Here is a 27070-nt window from a genome sequence, read left to right on the forward strand (position 1 = left end):
GATAGACAGAGTCTGGTCTGAGTTTAATTGATTACGAGCACAACGAGTGTTAAGTCGTGTTTTTTCTAATTTTTGGAAGGCTTCCGTGCGTCGCATCGTATTCGGTTGTCGGTTACTATCGATTTGACTTATTTGAGCCTAGTTAATAGAATATGACGCAGGTGTAAATGTATACTTTATGACCTGCTGTTGTTTGTATTGTTTTTATTGTGTTATTGTTGTTGTCGGGTATTCGTGCGAACAAACAAACAAATATTATACAATTGATACCAGTGTGAAGTGTAAAGCATCGTCGCATTGCGAACTAAAGAAGATAGTTTAAATCGTACCCAGTAACAATGGAAAAGTAAATCCTCTTTGTTCTTTGGCTCAAAAACCGACGGACATCAAAAAACAATAATAAAATTGCCACAACTGGAAAAGGTACAAGTTTATAAAATTTGAAGCGGAAGTTGTTCTGTACGAACGTGTACGTCACATCAGCCAGACAAGCTCTAAATTCATGATGAATGATATGTATATGAGATCAGAATAAATTTGAAAAACATTGAAAATCGTTGTTTGATGATAACGCTATTACCGATAAGAAGAGGGTGAATAGTAAATTGTGTGTAGTAAAGTGTTGTTGGTTTGAGTTAGATGTATCTTCAAATGTCTAATCTTTATTTTGTTTCGCCTTTGAGATCACAAGTTCTGCGGTGTTAAAGTCTAAAACGAACAGCAGCGCGTTCTGAATGACCTTACACATATCAGCTTTCAATAGTGATGTGGTGTATTTCTTAGCTTTTAGCTTTGGTGGGAATGTCATTTGATTATCAAATATCAGTCACTAGAAGTGCTAACTAATTATGATGCCATTGTAAACGTAATTAGCTACCAAAGTTTTGACTGTGGCATTCGTTCTCGGATCTAAGCATTGACTGCTTACACAGACACGTCGCTGTAGATTCGTACGTATCATTGGAGACGAGGTTTTAAGTAAGAATCAGCACTGCAATCTGGAATCCGGTGCTCCGACTACAATCCAATCCGGTGTACTACATACTACTGATAGAGTAGCCGATGATTGGTTGTTGATATGACACTGTTAGTAGAAAACTTGAATGCAAATACATATATGTATGTGTGTATGTATCAAAACGAAATGTTCGTTCATATGTATGTACACTCGGGTTATGACTTTTTTACCTTTTTTCTCAAAAATGATTGTCTGTAGCAGGATTCAATGAAATAACGTTTATTCTATTTGAGTATTAAAAAGTTCACGCACAAACCACTTCGAAAAATTATTTCCTGTTGCACGAATGAGTGATAGGCTTTATAGACTATAATAGATGTGGGTGCGTGTCGTGCCGTGAGTAGTGCGTGTTCGTGCCTTCTCAAAAAACGCCGTGTTTGTGCCAGTCGTGCCGGATTAATTTTTTATCCGTGCGTGATCGAGTTTTTTTTTGTTTGACACGATTTTGCACGACGCGATGTGCACTATGTGTCACGATCGTGCTAAATTTTTTAATTCAAAAATTCTTTTAAAGTCGTGTGAAGAAATCGTACTAAACACGAAAATCGAACACCAATGTCAACAAGAATATTAAACCGACCAAAACTGTACCCAAACTCTAGTTTTCGTACAATTATTTTGTTCGTTTTTGTAGAAAAAAATTGTTTTTGTATTAGCTTTCTAATAAAAATTGATTTGAATAAAATCCACAGTGGGCTTGGACAATTTTCACGATAGTATGCACACCCGCCTTGCACGCAGAAGGTCGTGGGTTCGATTCCCCGTCTAGGGAACATAAGATTTTCAACGGTGGCAAAATACCCCTTAGTAATGTTGGCGACATTTCCCATGTATTTCAGCCATGCAAAACTTCTCTAAAAGTGGTGTCTTAGGACACGCCGGACTCGGCTATAAACTGTAGGTCCCACATCATTGAGCTCGGGGTGCACTCATTGATATGAGAGAAGACTCCCCTGTCCCGCCTGGGATGTTTGTGGAACAATTAATTATAATATTTAAAATCAATTTTAATCAATGATTATACTCTTCGATTTTCTTAATTTTTTTGTACTAATCTACGATTAATTACAGTCCTAATTTGTCCTATTTGGTAGTGTGATTCGAATCATAACTATTTGTTCGTTTTTTTTTAATTTGTCAATACAATTTTCCTTTACACATACCTGCGTGGAACATTTGTTGTTTTACCAAAAAATAAATAAAATAAATAAAAAAAAAATAGATTTTTTAACAATTGTTGCACCAGCCGGAAAATACACCGACTAAATCGATAAATAACTACAGCTTGTGAACTATTTGAATGGGAATCCGAACCGAATAATCTACCAAGTATTAAAGACGATTTTCTCCAGAAAATGATTATTTAAATACGAAAGATGATCATTTAAATATCTCGGGCATACAAAAAAAATCATTCAGTAATACCCACTAATAATTAATTAAACTTTTTATTTTTTGGGTAAAATAACAAATGTTAACGATGGTATGAAGGATAAATTTTACTGACAAATTTAAAAAAAAAAAATTAAAAATAATAATTATTCGAATCTCTTTACCAAATAGGACTTAAAATTTTGTAATTAATAGTTTGTTTTGTTTGGTTGAAGTTTCAATCTCATTTGATTGTTTTTAAGTCTGTAGTATTACTGAATGGCTCAATTTCATCCCGGCGAAGCGAATTATCAATTGGCTTTTCAGCTTTTTGGAATGATGCCTTTTTTAGAAACCCCGAACTCTTTAATTGTCTGGTATTCTCAAATAAATGAGAATCACACTCTCCTTTCGGCTTTCGCAAAAAACATCAGAACAAAAATACTATCTGCACGTATCAACTAAAAACTCATCGAGTTTTGTAAGTTGAAGAAACATGAACTCAGTTGCCTGTGAGTGAGTGTTGTTTGTAATTAATAGTAGTTTAATAAAAAAATTAAGGAAATCGAAGAGTAAACTTATTGATAAAAAATTATCTTAAATATTAAATCACAAAAATTGCTTCCAAGCCCACTATGCAATTTTTTTCTATTTTTTATTAGAGTGTTGATAAAAAACAAACTATACAAAACTGATTTGTTTCTATTTGGTCCAACATTAAACGTTTTTAAAAAATTTAAAATACCGTTAGTTAAAAAAATCTAAAAATATATGAAAACCATCATCAACATAGCAAAAATTAAGAAAATCAAAATCCACTTTTTAATTTAGTTTTATGTTTGAATAAAAAAATGTAAAACTATACCAATATTTATTTTTTCATAAAAAGTTTTCGTGCGTGAGTGTGCGTGATCGTGCCTTCTTGAAAAACACCGTGTTTGTGCGTGAATGTGCATAAACATTTTGGTCCGTGTTCGTGCTCAAGGTTTTAGGCACGCGCCCACCCCTAGACTATAATAACGTTTATTCCATTTAAATATTGAAAACGATAACACACAAACCACTTTTAATGCATATGATATGTGAAATAAAAATAAAAATTATAATAAAATTATATGTATGTAATGATGCGAAGATAAATTTAGTGAGAAACATAAGATTATGTCGTATGGCTCCAAAACTTATTTTCAGTTATATTATCTACTTGTAGTGACTTCAAACGTTTGTCAAAAAGCTCATATAGCATTTTTTTCAAATGACTTTGTACGTGAGCTTTTTTATCGAATCACCTTATAATTAAGATTTTATCTATTCTTAGGAAAAAACTCATAAAAATATGTTACAGGCATACGAGTTTTAAAAAAGTCATAACCCTAATGTACACACAAGTATTTCCACAAATTATTCGGACAGAGGGGCGACATATTTTTTATTTGTTCCAATTATTTACTTCGTCAATTTGCTATGATTGAGATATGGACAAAACCCTTATTGAATTTCACAGTGTTTATAAGAGTGTCTCGAATTCAATAATGTATAGAGATCATCGAATGTCGGGCATTGATTGTTTTATATATGAAAAATAGAGCTTCATATTTGGAGTAGTAAGTTAATTATTGTATTTGGAAACGTTTTGGCTCTGCGATCTTTTGATAAATCAAAAATATATTGCACATTGTTGGTTCAGAGAAACTGTGGACTCATTAACATTTTCAATTTTTTAAAATCATTTGTTTGTTTTGCCGTTGTTACAATAACGAAGGACATTTTAACAATATTGATCATCGGTAAGAATTCCTCGTTTAAAATGTGGCGGCTTATAGTTTCTCATAGACGAACCAACTGATGATATACATATATATATATTAGGGTGGTTTTAAAAAATCGATTTGTATTTTTAGGGCGCACCCCCTAAATAATTCAGTTTTTAGATTTTAGGAATGTTACAATAACGAAGGACATTTTAACAATATTGATCATCGGTAAGAATTCCTCGTTTAAAATGTGGCGGCTTATAGTTTCTCATAGACGAACCAACTGATGATATACATATATATATATTAGGGTGGTTTTAAAAAATCGATTTGTATTTTTAGGGCGCACCCCCTAAATAATTCAGTTTTTAGATTTTAGGAATGTCAATGTTTGAGCACAATCGGAATATGTTAAAACGTGCCACTGGGGCTTCAAAGTTTCCATGGGCCCTATATATAGCTAAGGGCTAGTTTACACTATATGTAAATGTCATATGACATCATTATATAGTCCCTAATATGTGCAATATTGGGGATTTTCCTTACGCCATTTAATTGTAATTAAAGTTTAATTTAATATGCTATATAATTAGACATATCAGTGTAGGGGTAGGCCCTGGTAGACCTGTTACTTTTTAGTTTATGTGTTAAAACTAAATTTCTAATAAGAGGTATTCTATATTTTGTTATATATTTGTCAGTGGTGGATTAAATGTCGTAAAATATATTAACTTGAAGATATTTACCGAAAAACCTGACAACTAGTAGTTATTGCAAAACAAGTATTTAATATTTATATACAGATTTGTATAATAGGTTCGCAAACATTTACTTGACAAACTGTATGTTTTCTTGGTGCGTATTTTTGGTGGAGTACCTCGCAGTATACCGCATATCGACACCTCCAAATAATAGTATGCTAAGTCTAAAAAGTGAGTTTTGCAGGAGAAGCTCTCAAAGTGTGGACATTTTTTTGAACTTCAGTACTATGCTAAGTCAATATTTGTTTATAACTTCTGTTCGGATTGACCGATCATTACCAAAATTTGACAGAATTTAAATTAAAGGACGCTCGACACCTCCAAATAATAGTTTGCTAATTCTGAACAGTGAGTTTTGCAGGACAAGCTCCAAAAGTTTGGAAATTTCTTTGACCTTCAGTACTATGCTAAGTAAATATTTGTTTATAACTTCTGTTCGGATTGTCCGATTATTACGAAAATTTGACAGAATTTAAGTTAAAGGACGTTAAATATAAAAATGTAAAGAACTTGAAAACATGCTAAGTCGACTTAGCATACTATTGTTTGGAGGCGTCGATATGGTCTCACCAAAATATGAAAATTTGATTTTCTATAACTCCGCTAATGCAGTTGTTAATAGTATTCCCCCCTGGTATGGACATGCAGATGTCATTTTGTTTGCATAATATACACACACACACACACACTCCTTTCTTTGGCGGAGTAGTAACAGGTAGTGAATGTACGCTTGTCGTTACAACAATTTAAGCAAAGGTGTTTTAACTTCTTGATGACAACAGAACTAGACACAGAGGCTCAGCATGACTTACAAGATATACAATGGCTCACTGTAAAAGAAACATTTTCCAAAGGAAAACATGTTAGGAAGAATATATATGCACACATTGCTTGTATATGTGTAGTCAATAACAAGTGTTTTATTTAGGTTCAGTATAACACTGTGCAACATTATTAAGGTAATCTTGTGCAAACAGTTTGAACTTAAGATTTTTTGAAAGTACAGACCCAAATGACAAAAACCTTGTTTGGTTTTGTTGTGTCAGATCCACCATGGATTTTATGGCCCCATCTAAACATGTTCAAATATTGACTTTTTTAAGGAATTCGGGGCTATATCTCTGAAACCAATTCGAATCCTCTTCTGACCTCTAAATCAAATTTGTAGATAAGAGCAAGAATAAAATATTTGGAGAAATAATAAATTCGAATAACTACATTTATTGCCTCAAAATTTATAATATTTCTAAAAATTCCATAATATGTATAATTTCATAATTTTAAAAAAAATATTCACTGGAATGTAATACAGAACTCTTCAGACATGCCAATTTTATAAAATGCCTCTATAACGTCATTTTTAGTATATTTTCCACGACTATTTAATAAAAACATATTGTCGGTGTCATGCTTAAATGTTCCGTACGCCATTTTTACTTTTTGAGATATAGGTGATTTCAAGGGTTTTCGCGTATGCTCTTTCTGGATTTATGGTCGGCTTTTACCTATCTGCTCTAGTTTCGGAGATATTCACCTTTCGGCCCGAAAGCTTAAGTTCATTTCATGTATGAAATTAATATTACATTAACTTACGAATTTAAAAATACACTCCAAAAATCAAAACTTTAATTTTCGATTTAAAAGGCTTAAATATAAAGGCTTTATATTTATAGAGAAAAATTTATTTGACATTTATTTGTTTCATGTGATTTACAATATTTTGCACTTGTGTCATAAGTGTGGATATGGAACAAATCGACAAAAGTTCTATTTTTAAAAAATTCGTTATAACTAAAGCAAAGATGTTGTATATACTATTACTATTAAATCTTATTACTATAAAATATATATATATTTGGAACAACTTTGCTACGTCCTTTATTTTAAAGGTTTTTCTAGACGGCTTAAGATTTAAATCTCTGGGGTATGTCCAAAAACCGGCTACGCAATCCAAAGTTTTAAGTTTATGATAGACCGGTACATAATAACCGGTTCAACGGTGGGTTTTTTATTCAAACTTACGGATCAAATAACCGGATAACCAAAAAATATATATTGCCGTAATCAGGGAGACAAGATCCGAGCCTTAAGCGTAAACTAAAGTTAATCCATGGTTTTTGTAATCTCAATATGTACTTTCAAAAAAATGCATGCAAGGAGTTATTTGCATTTTCAGTGTAGCATAGTGTAATCTTTTCATAATCTTTCTTGAGTTTTTCAAACAAATTTGTATAGGAAAGCAACTTATGTGCTAATAAGAAGGCTGGGTTAAAGCAAGGCATATTTATTAAAGGTAGAAGTGACAACCAGCTGTATTCTTAAATTTTTTTTTGTAAATTTAGTTTTCAAAATGTAATAGGGTCTGCTCATGAAATTTGAAACTTCAAAATTTGCTAACATAAAATACTTATTTTCATCGTAAACGTGTAATAAAAATTACCTACGAGAGTTTTGAATTCGTTATATTTACATTTTGATTCAAATTTGTTCTATTTTAGAGGATTTTCAAAATGTATTTATGTGTTTCCTGAAAAAAATGTTGGAACGACCCTAATATTCAATATTTTCCTTGACAATTTATTTTCAATAACAACAATGTTGTTTTTGTAAATTTTTTAGTTGTTGTAATTCATGCACATACCTTCTACAAATTTGCCTTGGGTTATAGTTACGGTGAACAATATTTTTAGATGAAAATAGAGTACATGTACGAGTGCTACTACATAAGTTTCTTGCCTAGGAAACAGTTCGTATCGCCAGACGTCGTTTGACATTTCTATTGGAAAGTTTGAAATTTTTTAGCATAAACATAGTTAGTACGGTTTGCCGTACGACCATGTATTGCGTTGTTTACATTGACTTGAAAAAATAAATTTCATAATAATTAATTTTTCACAAAATTTGTGTATGGCGATGAAGCACCATCCTATAGCACTGCGAAAAACTAGTTTAATGAATTCAATCGCTCGCTAACGTCTCTTAAATGCAATAGTCGTACAGGTCGCACAAAACGGCGGTTGTGCCAGGATCGCCATGCTATATACGTGAGATAGAGGTATCCTTGGGCATTTCTCCCACCAGCTTACATTCGATATTGCATTTACACCTCGCCTAAAAAAGGTTTGACTCGTTGGATTCCGTGTCGATCGGTTTAAGAGATTTCGAAAAAATGCGATCGTAGTGCTTCCAAGGACGTTTGTAAGATCGTCGCAGGTGACGAATCATGGATCTATGGGTATGAGCCCGAAGCGAAACAGTAATCTGCTGATGTAGAATACTTTAAAACAAAAAATTAATTTTTGATGATAAATATTCGCTTTTTCATTTGCCAAAAACTTATATAGTTGCGCCCTAGTGTCCACTGATAAAAAGCTAAAGGCCAAAAAAAAGAGGACAGGAATTACTATTCACAAGTATTTGTAAAACAAATCAAAAATAGAGGACATGCTCGTAGAGAACGACAAATGAAGTAAGATGATAAATAGAGTACGTTAAAAAAACAGAGTATGGGCGACTAAAATAGAGTACTGTACTCTATAATAGAGTACGGTTCGTCACCGTAGTTATAGTCCATATATACATTCACCCTGCGTTTACACATAGCAGGACAGATGTGTTCATGTATTGATTGTCAAAAACCCAAAACATGCCTGTGTGACGTAGGCGTCCAGCCAAACTTACGGATCAAATAACCGGATAACCAAAAAATATGTATTGCCGTAAACAGGGAGACAAGATCCGAGCCTTAAGCGTAAACTAAAGTTAAGCCATGGTTTTTGCAATCTCAATATGTACTTTCAAAAAAATGCATGCAAGGAGTTATTTGCATTTTCAGTGTAGCATAGTGTAATTGAAACATTGTATTATAAAAAGTGTTAGAAAGAAGAAGAATTATTAAACCAATTACTTATGAACATAACTTTTTGAAAAATCGATGTCATTTTTCTATTACCGTAGCATTTTGGTGTTCAGTATAAAGTTCTATTCCCACAGTCGTCAGTGGCAACCATTCCGATTTTAGAAACAACTGAGATCATCTCAAAGCTATAGTTATTCATATGTATGTATCTTATGACTTCAGCCTCTTGAGATGAAAAAGTATAGGTCCTGAAATTAGTCTATTCGGATATTGCATGCTGTATCAGCATTTCTTAAAATATTCTCCCTAAAATTCAATTAAATATTCTACTTTAAGCTGGCAGTCGAATATGCATATGTAGTTTTTCAGGGTTTTCTCTCTTCTCTAACAACTGGCGAGGCTAAATATTTGCTACCTGCTGTTAGACAAACAGACGAGCTACAAGCGTATTGCTCGTATTGCTGATGTTGTTCATGGTTTGTTTATAATTGAGTATTAAAATATTGTTAAGTTTTATTGGTGAAAGAGAGCGAGCGAAATCATTTTATCTGTTAGCTGAGATTGAGTTGAATTACACCTTAACATTAGTACCACAACAAAATGAAAAAAAAACTGAAAGGTAACAACCGGTTTGGACAGACATACACATTTGGATGGATATTGTACTCGTAAGTGGGTAGGTGTGTACATGGATAGGTATGGATGAATGAAGAATGGACAGTAAATATATTTGCGAACCACTTGAAAATAATGTCAAGCGCCCTATTGTTCCTACTATCATTAGGTCTCTAACGCTACATATCTGTTATTAATTTATTTTTACGGGAGATTATGTTTTAATACAGTTTGTCAAGTAATTGTTTGCACATTCAAGAAAGATATTTATTTATAAATATTTTTGTATTGTGATCAGTATTGCCTAATTTGAAGATTTATCATCACTTGATCTAATATGACGATTTTTCACTTAAGACACTATTGCACCAAAGATAACATTAAAACCATGATAAAATAATATATAGGGTTCCTTTTTAAATGAAACTCAATGCTTTTGTCTAGGGTTAATTAATATAATATTTAGCTCAAGTTTATTAAAATGAAATTGTAATTAAAACAAAGGAAAGTTAAAACAAAGGAAAGTTAAGTCGTTTATGCGAGCCGTCTTGAGAACGTCTTTATTTGTTCGCGTCATAAATGCAACTCATTTTGATAATTGTAGCGGGACATCATCATAGCTAAACATCATTGCTCTCTCTCTAAACTTCACTCAAACTTCTGTTCCCACAACTCGGCCATCCTGCGAAAGTAATTCATCATCGTCTTCTTCTTCTCCTACATGCCAAGGCTTCATAAACTCTGCGCAAGTTGTTGTCTGCTTAGGACCTTCATTATGTCCGCATTTCGTGACATCATATGTATCATTAGGCTTGATTTTCGCGATACGATATGGACCCAAATACGTCGGTTTTAATTTAAGACCTCCTCCAAGCTGAGTTCTTTTAATCGCCACTAAGTCACCAATCTTGTATTTTCTAGCAGCTTTACGTCGAAGATTATACGTTTTCTTATTTTCAGCTTGAACTTCCAATATTTGTTGTTTTGCTTTTTGTCGTAATTCATTTCGTTCTTCGTCGTATGCCATCATAAATTCTTCTTCGATTAGCTCCTTAATTTTGACGTCTTCTTTTGTTCTCATCTTCACGCCTACCAACAGCTCAAATGGAGTGCTTTTAATGCTACGGTGATAAGTTGAGTTTATTATTCGTTGTACGTCTCCAACATACTTGTACCACTTCGTAGGATCTGAAATACTAAGTTTAGATAAAGCAGAAATAATTACAGAATTAAGTCGTTCAATTTGTCCATTTGCTCTGGGAAGACCTGTTGTAATTTTCATGTGATTAATATTCTCGGATTGGCAATAGTTCCTAAAGTCTTCGCTGGTGAAAGCTGAACCACGGTCTGATATTATATTGACTGGATTTCCAAACGTTAAACTTTGTAGTTGCAATTTAGATATAACTTCGCGTGCTGATGTTGTTTTAGTAGGATAGAGCCAGCAAAATTTAGTGAATGCGTCAATTACAGCGAAAATATGGTTATACCTTTTACTTGTTGACTCTAACGGTCCTAAGTGGTCGATGTGATACGTATGCAATGGTATTTCTCCTTTTGGTATTGTGTGTAATTCTCCTTCTTGTTTACCTTTCTTCTTATTCGTTATTATACAAGGAATACAGTTTGATATTTGTTTTTGAATCTTTTCTTCCAACTTCGGAATGAAATAATCTTTTGACAATAGTTCTTTTGTTTTCTTTACAGAAAAATGACCTCTTTCGTGAGCATTTTTAATTATTTCATTTTGCATTCCTTTTGGTACACACAACAATTCCAAATCATTTACCAATTTGTATAAAACACCACCTTTCATGAAATATCCATCGTAATCCGTTTGATCGTTGAGAATGTGCCGTATTGCTTTCAGGTCGTCATCGTGTTGTTGTAGTTGTTTTATTCTCGCCGTCAAACTATCTTCGCCAATAAACATCACAGGGTGTCGGCTTAAGGCATCAACGTGTCGCATCTGATTACCAGGGCGATGTTCCACATAAAAATCATACTCTTGCAGCAACATTATCCATCGGGCTACTCTTGTTGGTATGTCTTTCTTCTCAATTGTTTTAGTGAACGCGTTACAGTCCGTAACTAACTTAAACTTCAATCCAATTAGATAAACACGAAATTTTCTTAACGCCTCCACGATTGCCAAAACTTCTAGTTCGTAGCTCGAATACTTTCTCTCTTGCTCAGTAGTCTTTCGACTCATAAAATAAACTGGGTGCAATAAACCATCATCAGGAGATTTCTGTAGCAACACTGCTCCATAACCATCAATCGATGCATCCGTGTGAAGTTCCGTCTCGTACTTTTGATTGAATATATTCAGAACTGGTTGACTCGCCATCATTTCTTTTAATTTATTAAAAGATTTCATTTGTTCAGGACCAAAATAAAAAGACATTTTACTTGATTTTAAATCAGATAACGGTTTTGATATTAATGAGAATTGTGGAATAAATTTCCTAAAATACCCCGCAAGTCCCAAAAAACTTTCAACTTCTTTCAAATTCTTAGGTGCTGGATACTTGATCATGGCTTCAGTTTTTTCTGGTGACGGGTAAATCTTCTTATCCTCAATTACATGACCAAGAAATTGTATACGCTTCTTCAGAAAATGACATTTCTTCAAATTAATCTCAAGTCCATATTCTTTGCATGTTGTCAAAACTCGTTCAAGATTTCTTACCGCATCTTCCTCGTCGCTAGCTGGGATAATAATATCGTCGACGTAGGGTAAGGCAATACCTTCTCTGTTCAAATTTCTAAAAATCGCGTTAACATGTCGCTGGAACACTGCTGGTGAATTTGTAAGTCCAAATGGTACCTTCTTAAACTGGTATTGACCATTGTGTGTTACAAACGATGTGTACTTACGGCTTTCCTCATTTACAGGCACGTGAAAGAAACCATTTCGCAGATCAATTGTGCTAAAAACCGTCGCATCTTGTAACCGATCCAGCTGATCTTCGATTAAGGGTAATGGAAAATGATCCTTTACGATTACCTTATTTATTTTTCTGTAATCTATACACAGCCTATGTGTTCCATCACGTTTCTTCGTTAAAACTACTGGACTACAAAACTCAGAATTTGAAACTTCTATTATATCTTCTGCCATCCACTTATCTATCTGGTCATCGACAATATATCTCTCAGTTAAAGGAAGTCGCCGTGGGTTGCAAAATATTGGATCTTCCTGACTTAATGTTATTCTCATTTCCACATTCGTTCCTTTGGTCTTTTCCGGTCTATAGTGGTTAATCATATCCAAAACTTTTTCTTTAGCGTCATCACTTGCCGTTTCTCCAATATCAATATCCGTGTCATTTGCGCCGTTCCAAATATCCAAAGCCATCATACTGTAAACATCTTCGGATCCATCGTCTTTCAATTTTCTAAACTGTATTCGTTCCGGTGTTATGTTCACTTCAGCGTAAGAGCAAAATTCCTTTCCAATAATTACGTCGACATCTATACACGTAGCTGGTACAACTTGAAAACATAACCTGTATTTCTCACCATCAATTTCAACCTCATGCTCAAAAGATCCCATTGGCTTTATTTTATTGTTTCCAAATCCGACAAGATAAAAGTTTGTTTTTGTTAGTTCAGGCTTATTCAGAACCTTGTAGACATTTTCAGTCACTATGTTGAACTTACTTCCAGTATCGAATAAGGCAAACCAATTCTCCTCTTTGAACTTTACGTTTATCATCATATCTTTATCTGAATTTATTCGTCGAACCTTTTCGTTTTGTTTTGATGGGCAATCTTTCGAAATATGGCCATAGTTGTTACAATTGAAACATTTCAAACCTTTTCCAGCATTTGGACATTTTTTGGAAGTGTGGCCCTTAGCTCCACAATTATAACATTTCATTTCAGTCTTCTCAGTTTTGTTGGGCATTTTTGCTTGTACCGGCGTAACATATTCTTTCTTTACTGTTGACGACTGCATCATTTCATAACATCGAAGTTTCTTTTTAAATTCGTTTATATTTTCCGCTCCAAAAAGTATGGCTTTATTCACCGTCGAATCTCTAATACCTTCTATTACATATTGCATGAGCGCCTTGTCTTCAATAGAACCTCTTGATGCAATCTCTCTCATGTGCAAAAAATATTCTTGAATGCTCTCATTTTTTAACATTCTTCTTTCCATGAGCATTTTATGTAGTTGGCAGCTATTTACCACAGTATCAAACTCTTCCAACAAAGCCCTCTTTAATTGATTGTATGACGTAATACCCCTTTCACTCGATATGAACAATTTCGCTAAACCCTTCAGTGACCGTTTTGCAAAAATAAACATTTGAAACTGATCCCAACACATTACTCTGGCATTGTCCTCAAATTCATCCAACCAAGAGCGGATTGACAAGTTTTTGCTTCCATCGAAATTTCTTATTGTGTCCTCTATGTCTCTGAAATTCATCGCAAATTTTGGTACATGGAGTGACAGGTTATATTGCTCAGCAGTCGCAATATTCTCTTTATTATTCTCGTAGTCCTCACTATGCACTTTATTCGTTGGTTGTTGTTGTTTTAAAATATGTTGTCTCCCTTCTTCGTTGCCATTAGAAAAGTTGTTGTTCTCCATACGGACTCTGCTTTGCAAATTTTGACTAACGGTGTTTACATCATTATCATATATTTTTCTCGGTACCATGGTTAAATCATTTTCATTTGTCGATCCCGTTTCATCATAATTTGTTAGACTCTCTGCGTCGTCTACTTCATTCTCTGCTTCGTCATCATCTGCTTGACTCTCAACGTCGACGTCGTTTGTTAACAGCATACCCTTCTTCAAATTTGAGAATATGTGAGCACATAAATCCTCAACGTCATAACTCAAACATAATAAATTGCAAATTGAGACCAAATCGGCTGTTGACAAGTTCTGTTTGATGTACTTCACTTTCTCTTGATACTCAGCACTGTCCTCTGCATACTCAAACCCTTCAAAATTGCGTAATCGTTTTCTGTTTGATCGATCTCCTTCTTCGCCAAAGATAAATTTATGCAGTGCCGTTGTTATTGTTCTTTTGGACGTAGATAAATTGTTGCGTATGACGTCATAATCTCCGAGAGTCGGCATTGTTGTAATTTGCTTCAAACTTTTTGCAAATGCGTTATTTTGTAACTCAAGGTTAACTTGGTTTCAAGGTTAAATCAAAGTTAAGAGTATCTTTGTTGTTTCATACATAGAATTTTATTTCGAACCGAACCGAGCCGTACCGTCGTTTAAAACATTTGTTTGAACGTATTGATTTTTTAAAAGACATAAAACATAAATGTGTTTTCTTAAACATGTAACCTCTTCTCCAGAATATCGTTTAAAATAATCTGTGGAGATTTAAATACACCAGGTTTCATGTATTTAATAATTGTTCACAATTACACGACTTAATCGAATGGTTTAAATAACCTCAAATGTTTTTTACACGTTTGTTACACAATTTACACGTTACGTAACACTACAGAAATTGAGTTGGCATATGTAATTAATATTTCTTTCTCGCGTTTGAGTTCTCAGATTTATTTCTTTTCATATCGGTGTCTTCAAATTTATTTGTTTTTCCTTATCGCGGTTGAGTCCCCAAATTTATAGGGTTCCTTTTTAAATGAAACTCAATGCTTTTGTCTAGGGTTAATTAATATAATATTTAGCTCAAGTTTATTAAAATGAAATTGTAATTAAAACAAAGGAAAGTTAAAATAAAAGAAACATATGAATAATGATCGTCGTTAATCGTCGTTTATGCGAGCCGTCTTGAGAACGTCTTTATTTGTTCGCGTCATAAATGCAACTCATTTTGATAATTGTAGCGGGACATCATCATAGCTAAACATCATTGCTCTCTCTCTAAACTTCACTCAAACTTCTGTTCCCACAAATATGGTAACGTAAAACGGCCAGTTAGTTGATTGAACTCAATCTGTCAAATTCTTTGTTACTCTGAATTAATTGCATGAAAACGTAAAATTTTTCTTGTGAAATTAATTTGTTTGTATTAGAATTTAAGTCTGATTAGACCAGATTTATTACTGTGGCGAAATGTCTGGAGGGAGGGAGTCTCTAAATTTATATACATTTTATATCAAGCAATATCATATTTACTTTAGAGCAGCGGTGCTCAGAATATTTTGTGCATTAATGAAAATATTGGATGAGCATCAGTCAGTGCATTAGAGCTACAGCATAGACCAGGGATTCCCACCATCATTTTCTATTGCATACTTTACGATGTGTCATTGTGTAAGTGCATGCTTTCTTAATTGGTTGAATTGTGTGTGTGGAGAGAGAAAGGTTCACTGTGCGCACACGTGCGCCCTATGGTGTGACGCTGACAAAGACTTAGGAATCTGCACATTTTTCTCACTCAACCGCATTTTTCAAATACAATTGTTGGGGGTAAATTCCAAGATTTTGTTGATTTTTTTTAATGCGGATGTAGATCTGGCCGAATACTATCCACATATTGCCTTTTACAAGTTATAATTATTGTCATTCACACTCAGTGAGAGGATTTCTTCGTCTATACATTCATTAATCTATGATAATATGATCTTCACTATAAGTATAATGATACAATTCTTCCTTACTACAATATGATGAAAACAGATTAATTTTCGAAAATCCTGATACTAATTCTATCAAAATTATAAAATAGTCCCATCAGTCTTATTCACGTGAAATAAATCCTCATAAAGGAGGTTAAACCGTCAAAAAACTCTCCCTCCGGTTCTGTTTCATAGAATAAAACGTTCAATATTGGAAACGAATTTCATGAAATCAACTACAAAACAGTATGTAAGGGATTAAAGTCGGGCGGGCCGATTATAGTATACCCCACACCAATGTGAATATGTAAAATATATGTACATATATGGGGGCTACATCCAAATCTATTCAGTCACACATTCCTTATTTCATCAAAATCTGACAGATATAGCATGTTTGGTGCATCGAATACTATAAATCGGCCGAAAATATATATGTGTCCTATATCCAAATCTGAACAGATTTCGATAAAATTTTGCAAATTTATCAGTCCTATTCTGAATGCAAGAGAGATGGAAATTTGTTTCTTTTTCTACGTTTTCGTATTCTAACTAAATTTTGGTGGAAGATTTTATTCATTCATATTCTTATTCCCATATTTTACCTATTCTCAACGAAGGAATTTGGAAATTAAATTAGTTACACCAAATTATTATTGCATACTTTAGGGAGATATTATTTCGTTTTACAATAAAAATGCAAATACAACAAGACCAATCTTTGCGTCGTTTCACTTTGCGTTGTTTTCGAAGTTGCGTCGTTGCTTAGTTAATACCTATTTTCACTATGCGTCGTTAGATTTTCGATGTTGCGTTGTTTTAAGTTTGAGTGTCTAATTTATTTATACACTCCACCATAGTATGAAGTGTGTGTTAAGCTTGTTCTTCCGTTTGAAACGCATTTGCGACCCTATAAACTGATTTGACCATGTCCGTCTTTCCGCCCGTCCCTTTGTTGTAAACATGCTATCTTCCGAATGATTTGAGATAGAGGACTGACATTTTGTAACATGTGTATTTGGTCGGTGCTTAGATCAAGTTCGAAGATGGGTCGTATCGGTACACGTTTTAGTACAGTCCTCATGTAACGGTATCGCCCGATTCCAGGTATTTTGACCTTTTTAACTACATTTTCAGACCGAATTGGTATTTAGTGTTCCCAGCGGTATAGAAACTTCTCCGCCAAAAATGAAGAACATACATAGGTAAACGTTTTGTTATAGCCCTCATATAACGGTACCGCCAGATTTCACCTACATTTTCTGGCCGAATTAGACCTAAATAGCTGTAATTTAGTTCCTATTTGTTCAAGTAATTTATCCACCTAAAATTGTGTGCATACGAAAAAATTGTGTTTTTTTACTCTGGAACCTATCTTCGAACTTTACATGGCTTTCCATAGAAGATCTTAATTCACTTTGAGTCGTGTTTTTTTGGAACGTATCTACGACGCAAAGCGAGGTCTTAGTGTATGTATGAATGCACGGTTTTTGAGCAGCGACAGGCACCATCTATTTCTATTGTATACTTTTGTGGTGTCATTGTGTGAGTGCATGCTTTTTCAATTAGTTAAATTGTGTGTGTGTAGAGAGAAACGTTCACGGATAGCACGTGTGCGCTCTTTTGTCTGATGCTGCTTTTGAGTTAGGTTGGTTGTTGGTGTAATACTGAATTGAGTAGAGATATGCCCTGAGCCTCAGACCTAAAGAAAAAATTAATACACAATACTTTTGACGTCTATATAATACTATATACAACGTTTGGTCCAAATCGGTTTCTCTTACGTACCACACAATTTAGTTGGTGTCGGCAGGTTTTTTTGGAGCTTGTGGACCATCACCCGAAGAAGTAGGAAAATGTCCCACAAAAAAACTTGTACCGTCGTAATGGAGAAAGCGAATACAAGTTGTTACAACAAAAAGCAAAGGAATTCAAAGTCCAAATTTTGGACCGATTTGGCCGATCCGTTGAGTCGATCAGACAAAAATTGGCTGAGATATTAGCGTTGGAAGGAAAACATATATTGTGTTTAGTATGTAGCATAGAATACATATAGAAATATTGTCCAGTTTAAAAAAATGTTTTTGACATTTTTTAAATGGATACACCACACTGTGGTAAGGGGTATTATATCTATGTGGAATTTGTATGTATCACACGAAATTAATGAAATTTTCTAGACTCCAGACACCGCATCTCATACTTCATGCATATGGGTAAAAATCTCACATTTTCCGTCCAGGGACGTCCCCGGGAAATCGTCTTTGAATGCCTTTAGAAATATAAAATGCATTTATCCGCGATTACTTTATTCACACACTATAAACTAGTCCACTTGTATGAAGAAGTGTGTGAGTTAATGAAAGTGCCGGATTTAATTTGAACACCCGGAAATAACCCGTTAATTTTCTTAAAAGTTCATTCATTGTTTCACGACATAGAAATACTTTGTGTAAGTTATTAGATTTCTTGTTTGAATCACGTTTGGCTCCCTTGAGTTCACGTTCACATCAGCCGGCTAAGTAGAAGTTCAATAAACTTGCCCTTCATTGTGGTTGGACTTTACTGTTTCCGGTTTTGTTGTTGTTGAGATCTCCGCATGTTTTAAAGTGTATGTGTGCATTGTTAATAATTTTCAAATCAGAAAATAGTTTGAGTTTTTTTATTTCTAAACATTCGATTTGCTTATTTTTGTCCACACATTGGCAATTCCAAACATGTTCTCTTTTAAATTTATTTCGGGATTTTGGATTGTTCCCATTAAAATAATGTACACGTTTTTGTAGCAGATTTCTGCAGTTGTTTTGTGTTTCGTTATTTTTTGTTACAAAAAAGGAAATTAGATTATTAACGAATTGGAGGCCTTCAACTGAGAGATTAAAGTCTATTTCGATATTTCACAGTGTTTGTGATTCGGTTTGAATTTCCAATGATTTTAGCTGGTGTTGTTGGTTTCAATTCAATGTTAATGTCATTGTGAGGTGACAGCAATAATAGCGTTGACAAATCGGAAAAGTTAAAAAAAAATGTTTTCGACATCAATGTAATATATGTACATACATATGTAAAACGTATTAAAAACGTACGTATGTATGTATGAATTTATTTAGAATTCGGAAAAGATTGCCAAATGACCTTACATTATTCTAAGAAATAGCTCAAAAATAAAAAGAAATACAATACCCTATATCAATAAAAGTGCAAAGATAGCTTTGCAATTAACATTCATTAAACTCTACATCAATATTTGGGGAAGTTATAATAGAATAGTTGTGGACCATCCTTTATACGCAAATTTGTACTCTTAGCAAAATTTTTAGAACGCTTAGACCATCGTCTTCTATTTGTTGGAGAGGACCCAGGTTCAAATACGGCCTTGGACACTCAGCACAAAATCCCAAACGTAAAACACGGATGAGTGTCTGTTATGGTATGGGGTTGTATGAGTGTTTCCGGTGAAGGAATTATGGATAAGATGTGTTATTTAAAGACTCTGAAGAATAATTTCATAGCGCAGAAAAATGGGATTATGGACAACATTCCAATTTTGTCAATGACCCCAAGCGCAAATCACACATTGTTATAGAATGGATGCTATATAACTGTTCAAAAGTGATGCAAAGACCTCCCCAATCCCCGGATTTGGATCCTATAAATAACTTATGGTGTATTTTGGAGACAAATATAAGTCAAAACATCTAAAGTATAGGAATCCTGAAAAATGCCTTGAAAGAAGAATGGGAAACAATTCAGATTTCTTGTACCGAACACTTAGTTAAATCTATGCCAACAAGCCTAAAAGCTGTAAAGGATAACAAAGGAAATCATAAAAAGAGCTAAACACATAGGAAATCCTTTTTGTTTAACAAAACTTTTACTGTGGATACTTTTCACTGTGAGGTAGAAATAGATATTGTTTAACAATTTTTATTTTTCCATCTAAATTTACCTGCATTTCTTCAATTTAATTTTAAGTTAAGACGCTAAAGTAAAACTATTAAAAAAAAAAACAATGAAAGAAACTGAAGTGAATACTTTTGACTATATTATACTATTTTTTTCAGAATTATTTGTTATCGGCTTGTATATGACATTGCTTAATACTATTGAGTGGTGTCCACGAAAGCAATGAGCCCCAGTAATGGGTTATTTTGGCATTTAGCACTACTCTTAGTCGCAACATGCAACTGGTGTCCAGGAAGTGGACGGGAGTCACAACTGAGGGTTGGAAAAGCGCTCAATGTTTTTGTACGATTTGGATATTTGGGTATTTCAATGCGAGTTATACCCACCAATGACACAGCTGAAGATGTGCGATGGCTCTTTAAGGAGCCAACCAGGAATATTTACAAGGTACTTTGCGATATACGAAACTTAATTCAAAAGTAGCCTTAAATCGCATTTTACTTGTATTTTAGGATGTAAACAACTATGCCGAGAGCAATGAACAGAACACACCTGGCATTTTCCATGGAGACTTTCACATGGAATTTTGCGACAATCGCCGACAATTATATCAGGCCTATTTCCGTGATTTTACAATTGAACGACTGGATCGCCCATGGGAAGCATTTACCGGTGGCTGGTTTCCCGATAATGCTGCCAAGAAATTAGGAATAAATACATCGTTCATTCAAGGTGATTATTCGTATGTGTTGGTGAGAGTAGTACGTTTCAGGGAAACCGGCAAATTCAAATCGGAACTGCCTCTGAATTTGACATTAGAAAATGATGTTAGAGAACGAATGAACGACATAGTAACTGGCAACGTTACAACAGCCGTGAAATTTTTCGAAACTGTTGGCACACATTACATAAATTCCTATACAACCGGTAATTCATTATATCAGGTAAGTAAAATCGAAATTAATGTACACACTGCTGCGGACTGATAAGTCCAAAAGGCAATGAAATACATGTATTATGTCAAAAGTTTATATCAAGATTTATATCATATAGAAAACATTATATTACAATTAGTGCGCACAGGACTCAATCAATTCTTTCGCGATTATTAGGTCATTACGTCTTTTTTTCCGTACTTTCATTGCAGCTCAGAAGATTTGCAACTAAACGTTTAGCCTGCTCATGACTTTGGTAACACTTTGATTCCAATAGTGCGAGTGGATTTTCCGAACCCACGGGATTTTATGTTTTTGGATTTTTTATGTCAATTCCAAAGTTCATTGGATGTATTTGACATATACTCAAGGGAATTGACATTTGAAATCCAGTGGATTTCGTAAATCTAAACATACTACAGTCCTCAGTCTTTTAGTAAAGCTCTATCACATTTATGAAAAACGGATAAGATTTTGGACAATAAATGTGACCTTTAGAGCAATTTCGTGAAAATTCATCTTTGGCCCCATACAAATTACTATGGAAACTTTAAGGCCCCAATGGCACGTGTTAGCATATTCCGATTGTGCTCAAAATGTGGCAATCTTAAAATCTAACAAAGCTTAAGACTTTAAGGGGGTGCGGCATAAAAAATGCGACATCGATTTATTCGCTTGGAGTTAAAACTTGTCTTATGTATATATAACCAGTAAGGAAAGGATCAAAGTCGGGTGGGGCCGGCTATGTAATACCCTACACCACTGTGAATATGTAAAATATATATGGGAGCTAAATCCAATTTTTATTTTATTTGTAGACCAAATTCCGTCACATAGTCCAAATTTCATCAAAATTGGACATATATAGAGTGTTTCGTGCATCAAATACCTCAAATCGGTCGAAAATATATATGGGAGCTATATCCAAATCTGAACTGATTTTAATATAATTTGGCACACTTATTTTTAGGCCAAATACCGGCAAACATTACAAATTTTATTAAAATCGTACATATATAGCGCGTTTCGTGCATCAAATACCTAAAATCGGCCGAAAATTTCTATATAATTTGGCACACTTATTTCTAGACTAAATTCAATCGCACATTCCAAATTTCATTGAAATCGGACATATATAGCGTGTTTCGTGCACCAAATGCCTTAAATCGGGCGAAGATATATATGGGGGCTATATCCAAATCTTAACCGATTTTTACCAAAATAAATAGCGTTCGTCCTTTGGCCAACAAAACTATCTTCCCCAATTTTCATGCAAATCGGACAATAAATGCGACCTGTACTTTGTTTACAAAAATACATGGACAGACGGACATGCGTAAATCGACTCAGAAAGTGATTCTATGTATATCCCATGGCACAATTTACCCAGGTAGTGGCATCGTAAAATTTTGAATATGTTATGTCAAAACTTTCTTTATGTTGTTTGGGAAATTACAACAAAAATATTTTTTTTATAAAGGGATTTGACTTTTCATATTCGATCAGCTGGTGTGATACCACTACCTGGTAGTTCTGCCATGGTATATCCCTAAAAGGAACTATGGGTCTATCTCGTTTCCTTTTGCATATTACAAACTAATGCACAAAGGCATACACAATACCCCTTACCACAAGGTGGTGTAGGGTATAAAAATATAAAAAAGAGATGGATAGCACCTTGAAACACTCTTAAAACATTTAATTTTATAATTAAGTACGAAACAAGTAACAAAGGTCTATAGGTGGACTGGGCCTACCATGTGATACCCTACACAACTGTGGGTGCCACATCTCCGCTTTCTTTTTCATGACTGCGACATTTTGATAGATGATGAAATGAAACATTGGTATGGACCAACGGATGTACCGAGCTAGATTGTTGTATATTCTCTATAAATTAGATTACTTAACGGATATTTCGAGATATTACATTTACAGCCAGTTTCTGTATGTCGAAAGAAGAATGTGTGCGAATGAAACACGTCCAAACTCTTGTGTGTTTTTCAAATTGTTTTTTGTTTTGAAGCAAAAGCAAAGGTAAAATTATTTCGAAAACTAAAGTTTGGACGTGTTTCATTCGCACACATTCTTCTTTCGACATACAGAAACAGGCTGTAATTCTGACACATTAACAGGAAGTTTTGAGTTATGCCACTCTTTGATATGTACATACATATGTATGTGCTGCATAAGCTAAAATATGTAACAACAAGTAAAAAAGTGTTAAGTTCGGCCGGGCCGAACTTTTCATACCCTCCACCATAAAATATTCTGAACTAAAATGGAATAATTAGTTTTCATTCCTGTCCCCAACTTTAAGTGGGTACGTTAAAATGTCAGATAATGTACATAAAATGTTTCATTCCGTAGGCTATGTATGTTGACAATTTTTGGTGGGCTAGAAATTGGGAGGTACCCTTATATAGAGGTTATAATAAAACATGGACCTATGTTGTCAGTTTTTTATGGGAGCCTTTAATGTCAAATAACTCCTAATTCGGTTAAAAATTGTAGCTAGAATCCTCAAAATACCGAAAATCGGTACATAACGTGGGAACTTCAAATGTCATTAACAGCTAGTTCGGAGGTATGTGGGCTATACGAAAATATGAACTTAAATGAACAATTTTTGTTGGCTTTTAAATTTCAAATTACAGAAAGTTCGTCCAAAAAATAAAGCTGAGGTACGGAAAATCGGGAGGTTTGTTTTGGGGCTATACCAAAACATGGACCTACGTTCGGTTAAACATTTTAAGTAAAATCCTCAAATTCCCAAAATTTCCGACAATTTTGGTGGAGAGATGTGGTGACCACTAAGAACTTCAAATGTCAAATGTTCAAATTACAGCTAATTCGGTTAAAACTTGTAGGTAAAATTCTCAAAATACCGAAAATCAGAAGGTACCTTTCTATGGGGCTATACCAAAACATGTACCTATGTTCATAATTTTTTCGAATATAAGTTTTTTGGTCACTAAGAACCCTAAATATCAAATTATAGCTAATTCGGTCTAGAAATGCGAATTAATTCGTCAAGATACCTGAAATCGGGGGGTACCGTTATATGGGGGCTATACCAAAACGTGGACCTATGTCCAAAACTTTTGTTATATAAGTTTATTGACACTTAAGAACCCTAAAAGTCAAATTATAGCTAAATCGGTCTGAAAATGTAGCTAAAAACGGCAAAGTACCGTAAATCGGGGGTACCGTTATATGGGGGCTATACCAAAACGTGGACCTATGTCCAAAACTTTTGTTATATAAGTTTATTGACACTTAAGAACCCTAAATGTCAAATTATAGATAAATCGGTCTGAAAATGTAGCTAAAAACGGCAAAGTACCGTAAATCGGGGGGTACCGTTATATGGGGGCTATACCAAAACGTGGACCTATGTCCACAACTTTTGTTATATAAGTTTATTGACACTTAAGAACCCTAAATGTCAAATTATAGCTACATCGGTCTGAAAATGTTGCTAAAAGCGTCAAAATACCGTAAATCGGGGGGGTACCGTTATATAGGGGCTATACCAAAACGTGGACCTATGTCCACAACTTTGTTATATAAGTTTATTGACACTTAAGAACCCTAAATGTCAATTTATAGCTACATCGGTCTGAAAATGTAGCTAAAAACGTGAAAATACCCTAAATCGGGGGGTACCGTTATATGGGGGCTATACCAAAACGTGGACCTATGTCCACAACTTTTGTTATATAAGTTTATTGACACTTAAGAACCCTGAATGTCAAATTATAGCTACATCGGTCTGAAAATGTAGCTAAAAACGTCAAAATACTCTAAATCGGGGGGTACCGTTATATGGGGGCTATACCAAAACGTGGACCTATGTCCACAACTTTTATTATATAAGTTTATTGACACTTAAGAACCCTAAATGTCAAATTATAGCTAAATCGGTCTGAAAATGTAACTAAAAACGTCAAAATACCGTAAATCGGGGGGTACCGTTATATGGGGGCTATACCAAAACGTGGACCGATATAGCCCATCATCGAACTTGACCTGCCTGCAAACAAAAGACGCATTTTCCCAAAATTTCAGCGTCCTATCTCCATTTTTGTGGATGCTAGAGTGATTACCACAGAAGGACGGACGGACGGACGTGCACAGATCGACTCAGAATTTTACCCTGATCAAGAATATATATACTTTATAGGGTCGCAAATGAGTATTTCAATGCGTTACAAACGGAAAAACAAACTTAATATACCCTCCATACTATGGTGGAGGGTATAAAAATTAAACACAAAATAAATACCTATATTGTCAATTTCATGGAGATTTTTGAATGGGTGTAGAAAAAGTGCTTCAGAAATTTGTTTGCTGTCTCTAGTACCGAGGGTCTACTGTACTACATTTAAGCGTGAAGCGAACACAGCTTTTCGGATGATTTTTGCACAGTCGATGGGTTAAAAAGCATTAAAGGCTGTGTATTAGCATTTTCAAAAAGCTATGATACCGCACAATGGTGATTCAGTTTTACTGTGTGCGTTGCTACAACCTCAGAGTTTCTCTAAATTTCTATTTTTGGTAGGTATATGGAAAAGGGCACAATTTGTGGAAAATTAACTGAAAAGGAGAGGGCTTAAGTGTAAGGATTAGGGATTATTACATGTTTCAAAAGGACAATAACTCTCAAAATACGGGATTCCTTCAAGAATTTCCCGTTCCACAAAACAGGATAGCTTAACACTCGATCGAAATATAAAAACATTCTTGCACTTCTGGGTTTTCAATGGCTCGACATACACCGGAATATTGCCACTATTTTATGATATTTTATTATCCACTGTGGGGTGGATTTGTCACCATAAGTACTATAACTGTTATTCAAACAAATTAATATCCTTCCGGGGATCTTAAATGCTGATTTAGTAATATTTTGTTAACAAATATATAACGATTTTTTCCACAGTTCCACAATGACAGTTTGGACCTTTGGGATTCGAACCGTACATTTTGTATTGTATGCAAACATTACACGCGCTTGATTATTATCACATACTACCTTCGTGTTGTTTGCAATAAGTTATATTACATTTTGGTTTCAATGTTGCATACTATATTTTGCGACAGACTGTATATTACGTTATAATATAACGTAACAGGAGAATATAAAGACATACACAAGGTTGTATATCAAATTGTGTGGCGGTCATAATTGTAAACAATAGGACTGACAGCAGAATCTGATGAAAGATGTACTGACTATAATAACAAAACTAATTTCCAATAAAATGTCTATTGTGTTCTCATATGACTGATAATATAGATTTTCGCTTTATTTTAGGTATTCGTATATAACCGACAGAACTACCAAATGATCAAGGAACGTATCAAATCCAAAGGAATCAACTCCTTGTCAAAACAAGACCTTTATCATTTCTTTGCTCCATGGTTTGCGGAACATTTGGGTCAAATACGTTCGGCTAGTGCGAATAACACCGTTGAACGATGGGCTCGCCGAAAACTACAGTACGAATATTTACTGGTGAAATATGTTACATTACTTAAATTGCACGGCAACGGTACTCTTCTCCGCACCCTGGATACACTGTTGGGAAACGACGCCATATTGCAATTGGATTTGAAATCCCTCAATGTAATATTCCGTAACGATCCCGAAAAACAAAACTGGTTCCACGAAGTTTTGGATAATCACATGGAACTCTGGGAGGCCAATATGCCGCAGAACTGACGGATGGTGAACATCAAATGTTCAAGTACAAGTTCCTACCGTTCCTGCCATCAAGAGCCTGTAGCTGTAATACTTTCGGAATGGTTTAATACTCCATGTAGTTTGAATTAATTTAAGTTTTCGTTTTTGTCGTTTTAAGAATAGTTCAACACATTCTTATGTCTGTGATAGTTTTTTTTTTATAGGGCCGTATTTAATTATAAATTACTGTTTATATAAAATATTGTTTGTCTATTGTAACTAATAGTCCACAGATATGACACAGCATGTGCCTGTCTGCCGATAGAATTAAATAAACAAAAGTCAAAGTGAAAAAACAAATGTTTAGAATCTAAAAATAAATATCTTATATAAAACAGTTTGATATAGTAGCAGTAAAAATGTACCGAAAATTGTCTTTCTAGTTTAGATTGTGTAAGTATGTTCATACTTAAGTATCTATGTTATAAATGATGCACTGAGGTGTTTTAGTTGACAGTTTATTTCACTGTGTGTAAATATGTATCAATGTTTCAAAATAATAATAAATATTTTTAAATTGACAGAAAGAAAA

The 27070-nt window shown here is 34.2% G+C and overlaps 1 protein-coding gene across 1 annotated transcript; it reads left to right on the forward strand.

The window, feature by feature from the left end:
- Positions 1-27070, forward strand: tsl (membrane-attack complex domain containing protein torso-like). Its single transcript, XM_073963088.1, has 4 exons — positions 1-423; positions 20013-20301; positions 20367-20798; positions 26110-27070. Exons 2-4 carry the CDS (start codon positions 20077-20079, stop codon positions 26515-26517), a joined length of 1065 nt encoding a protein of 354 aa, XP_073819189.1. The 5' UTR covers positions 1-423; positions 20013-20076; the 3' UTR covers positions 26518-27070.

The sequence above is a fragment of the Musca autumnalis genome, unplaced genomic scaffold (assembly GCF_047663935.1).
Source record: "Musca autumnalis isolate F117 unplaced genomic scaffold, ASM4766393v1 scaffold_1, whole genome shotgun sequence".
Classification (NCBI taxonomy): Eukaryota; Metazoa; Arthropoda; class Insecta; order Diptera; family Muscidae; genus Musca; species Musca autumnalis.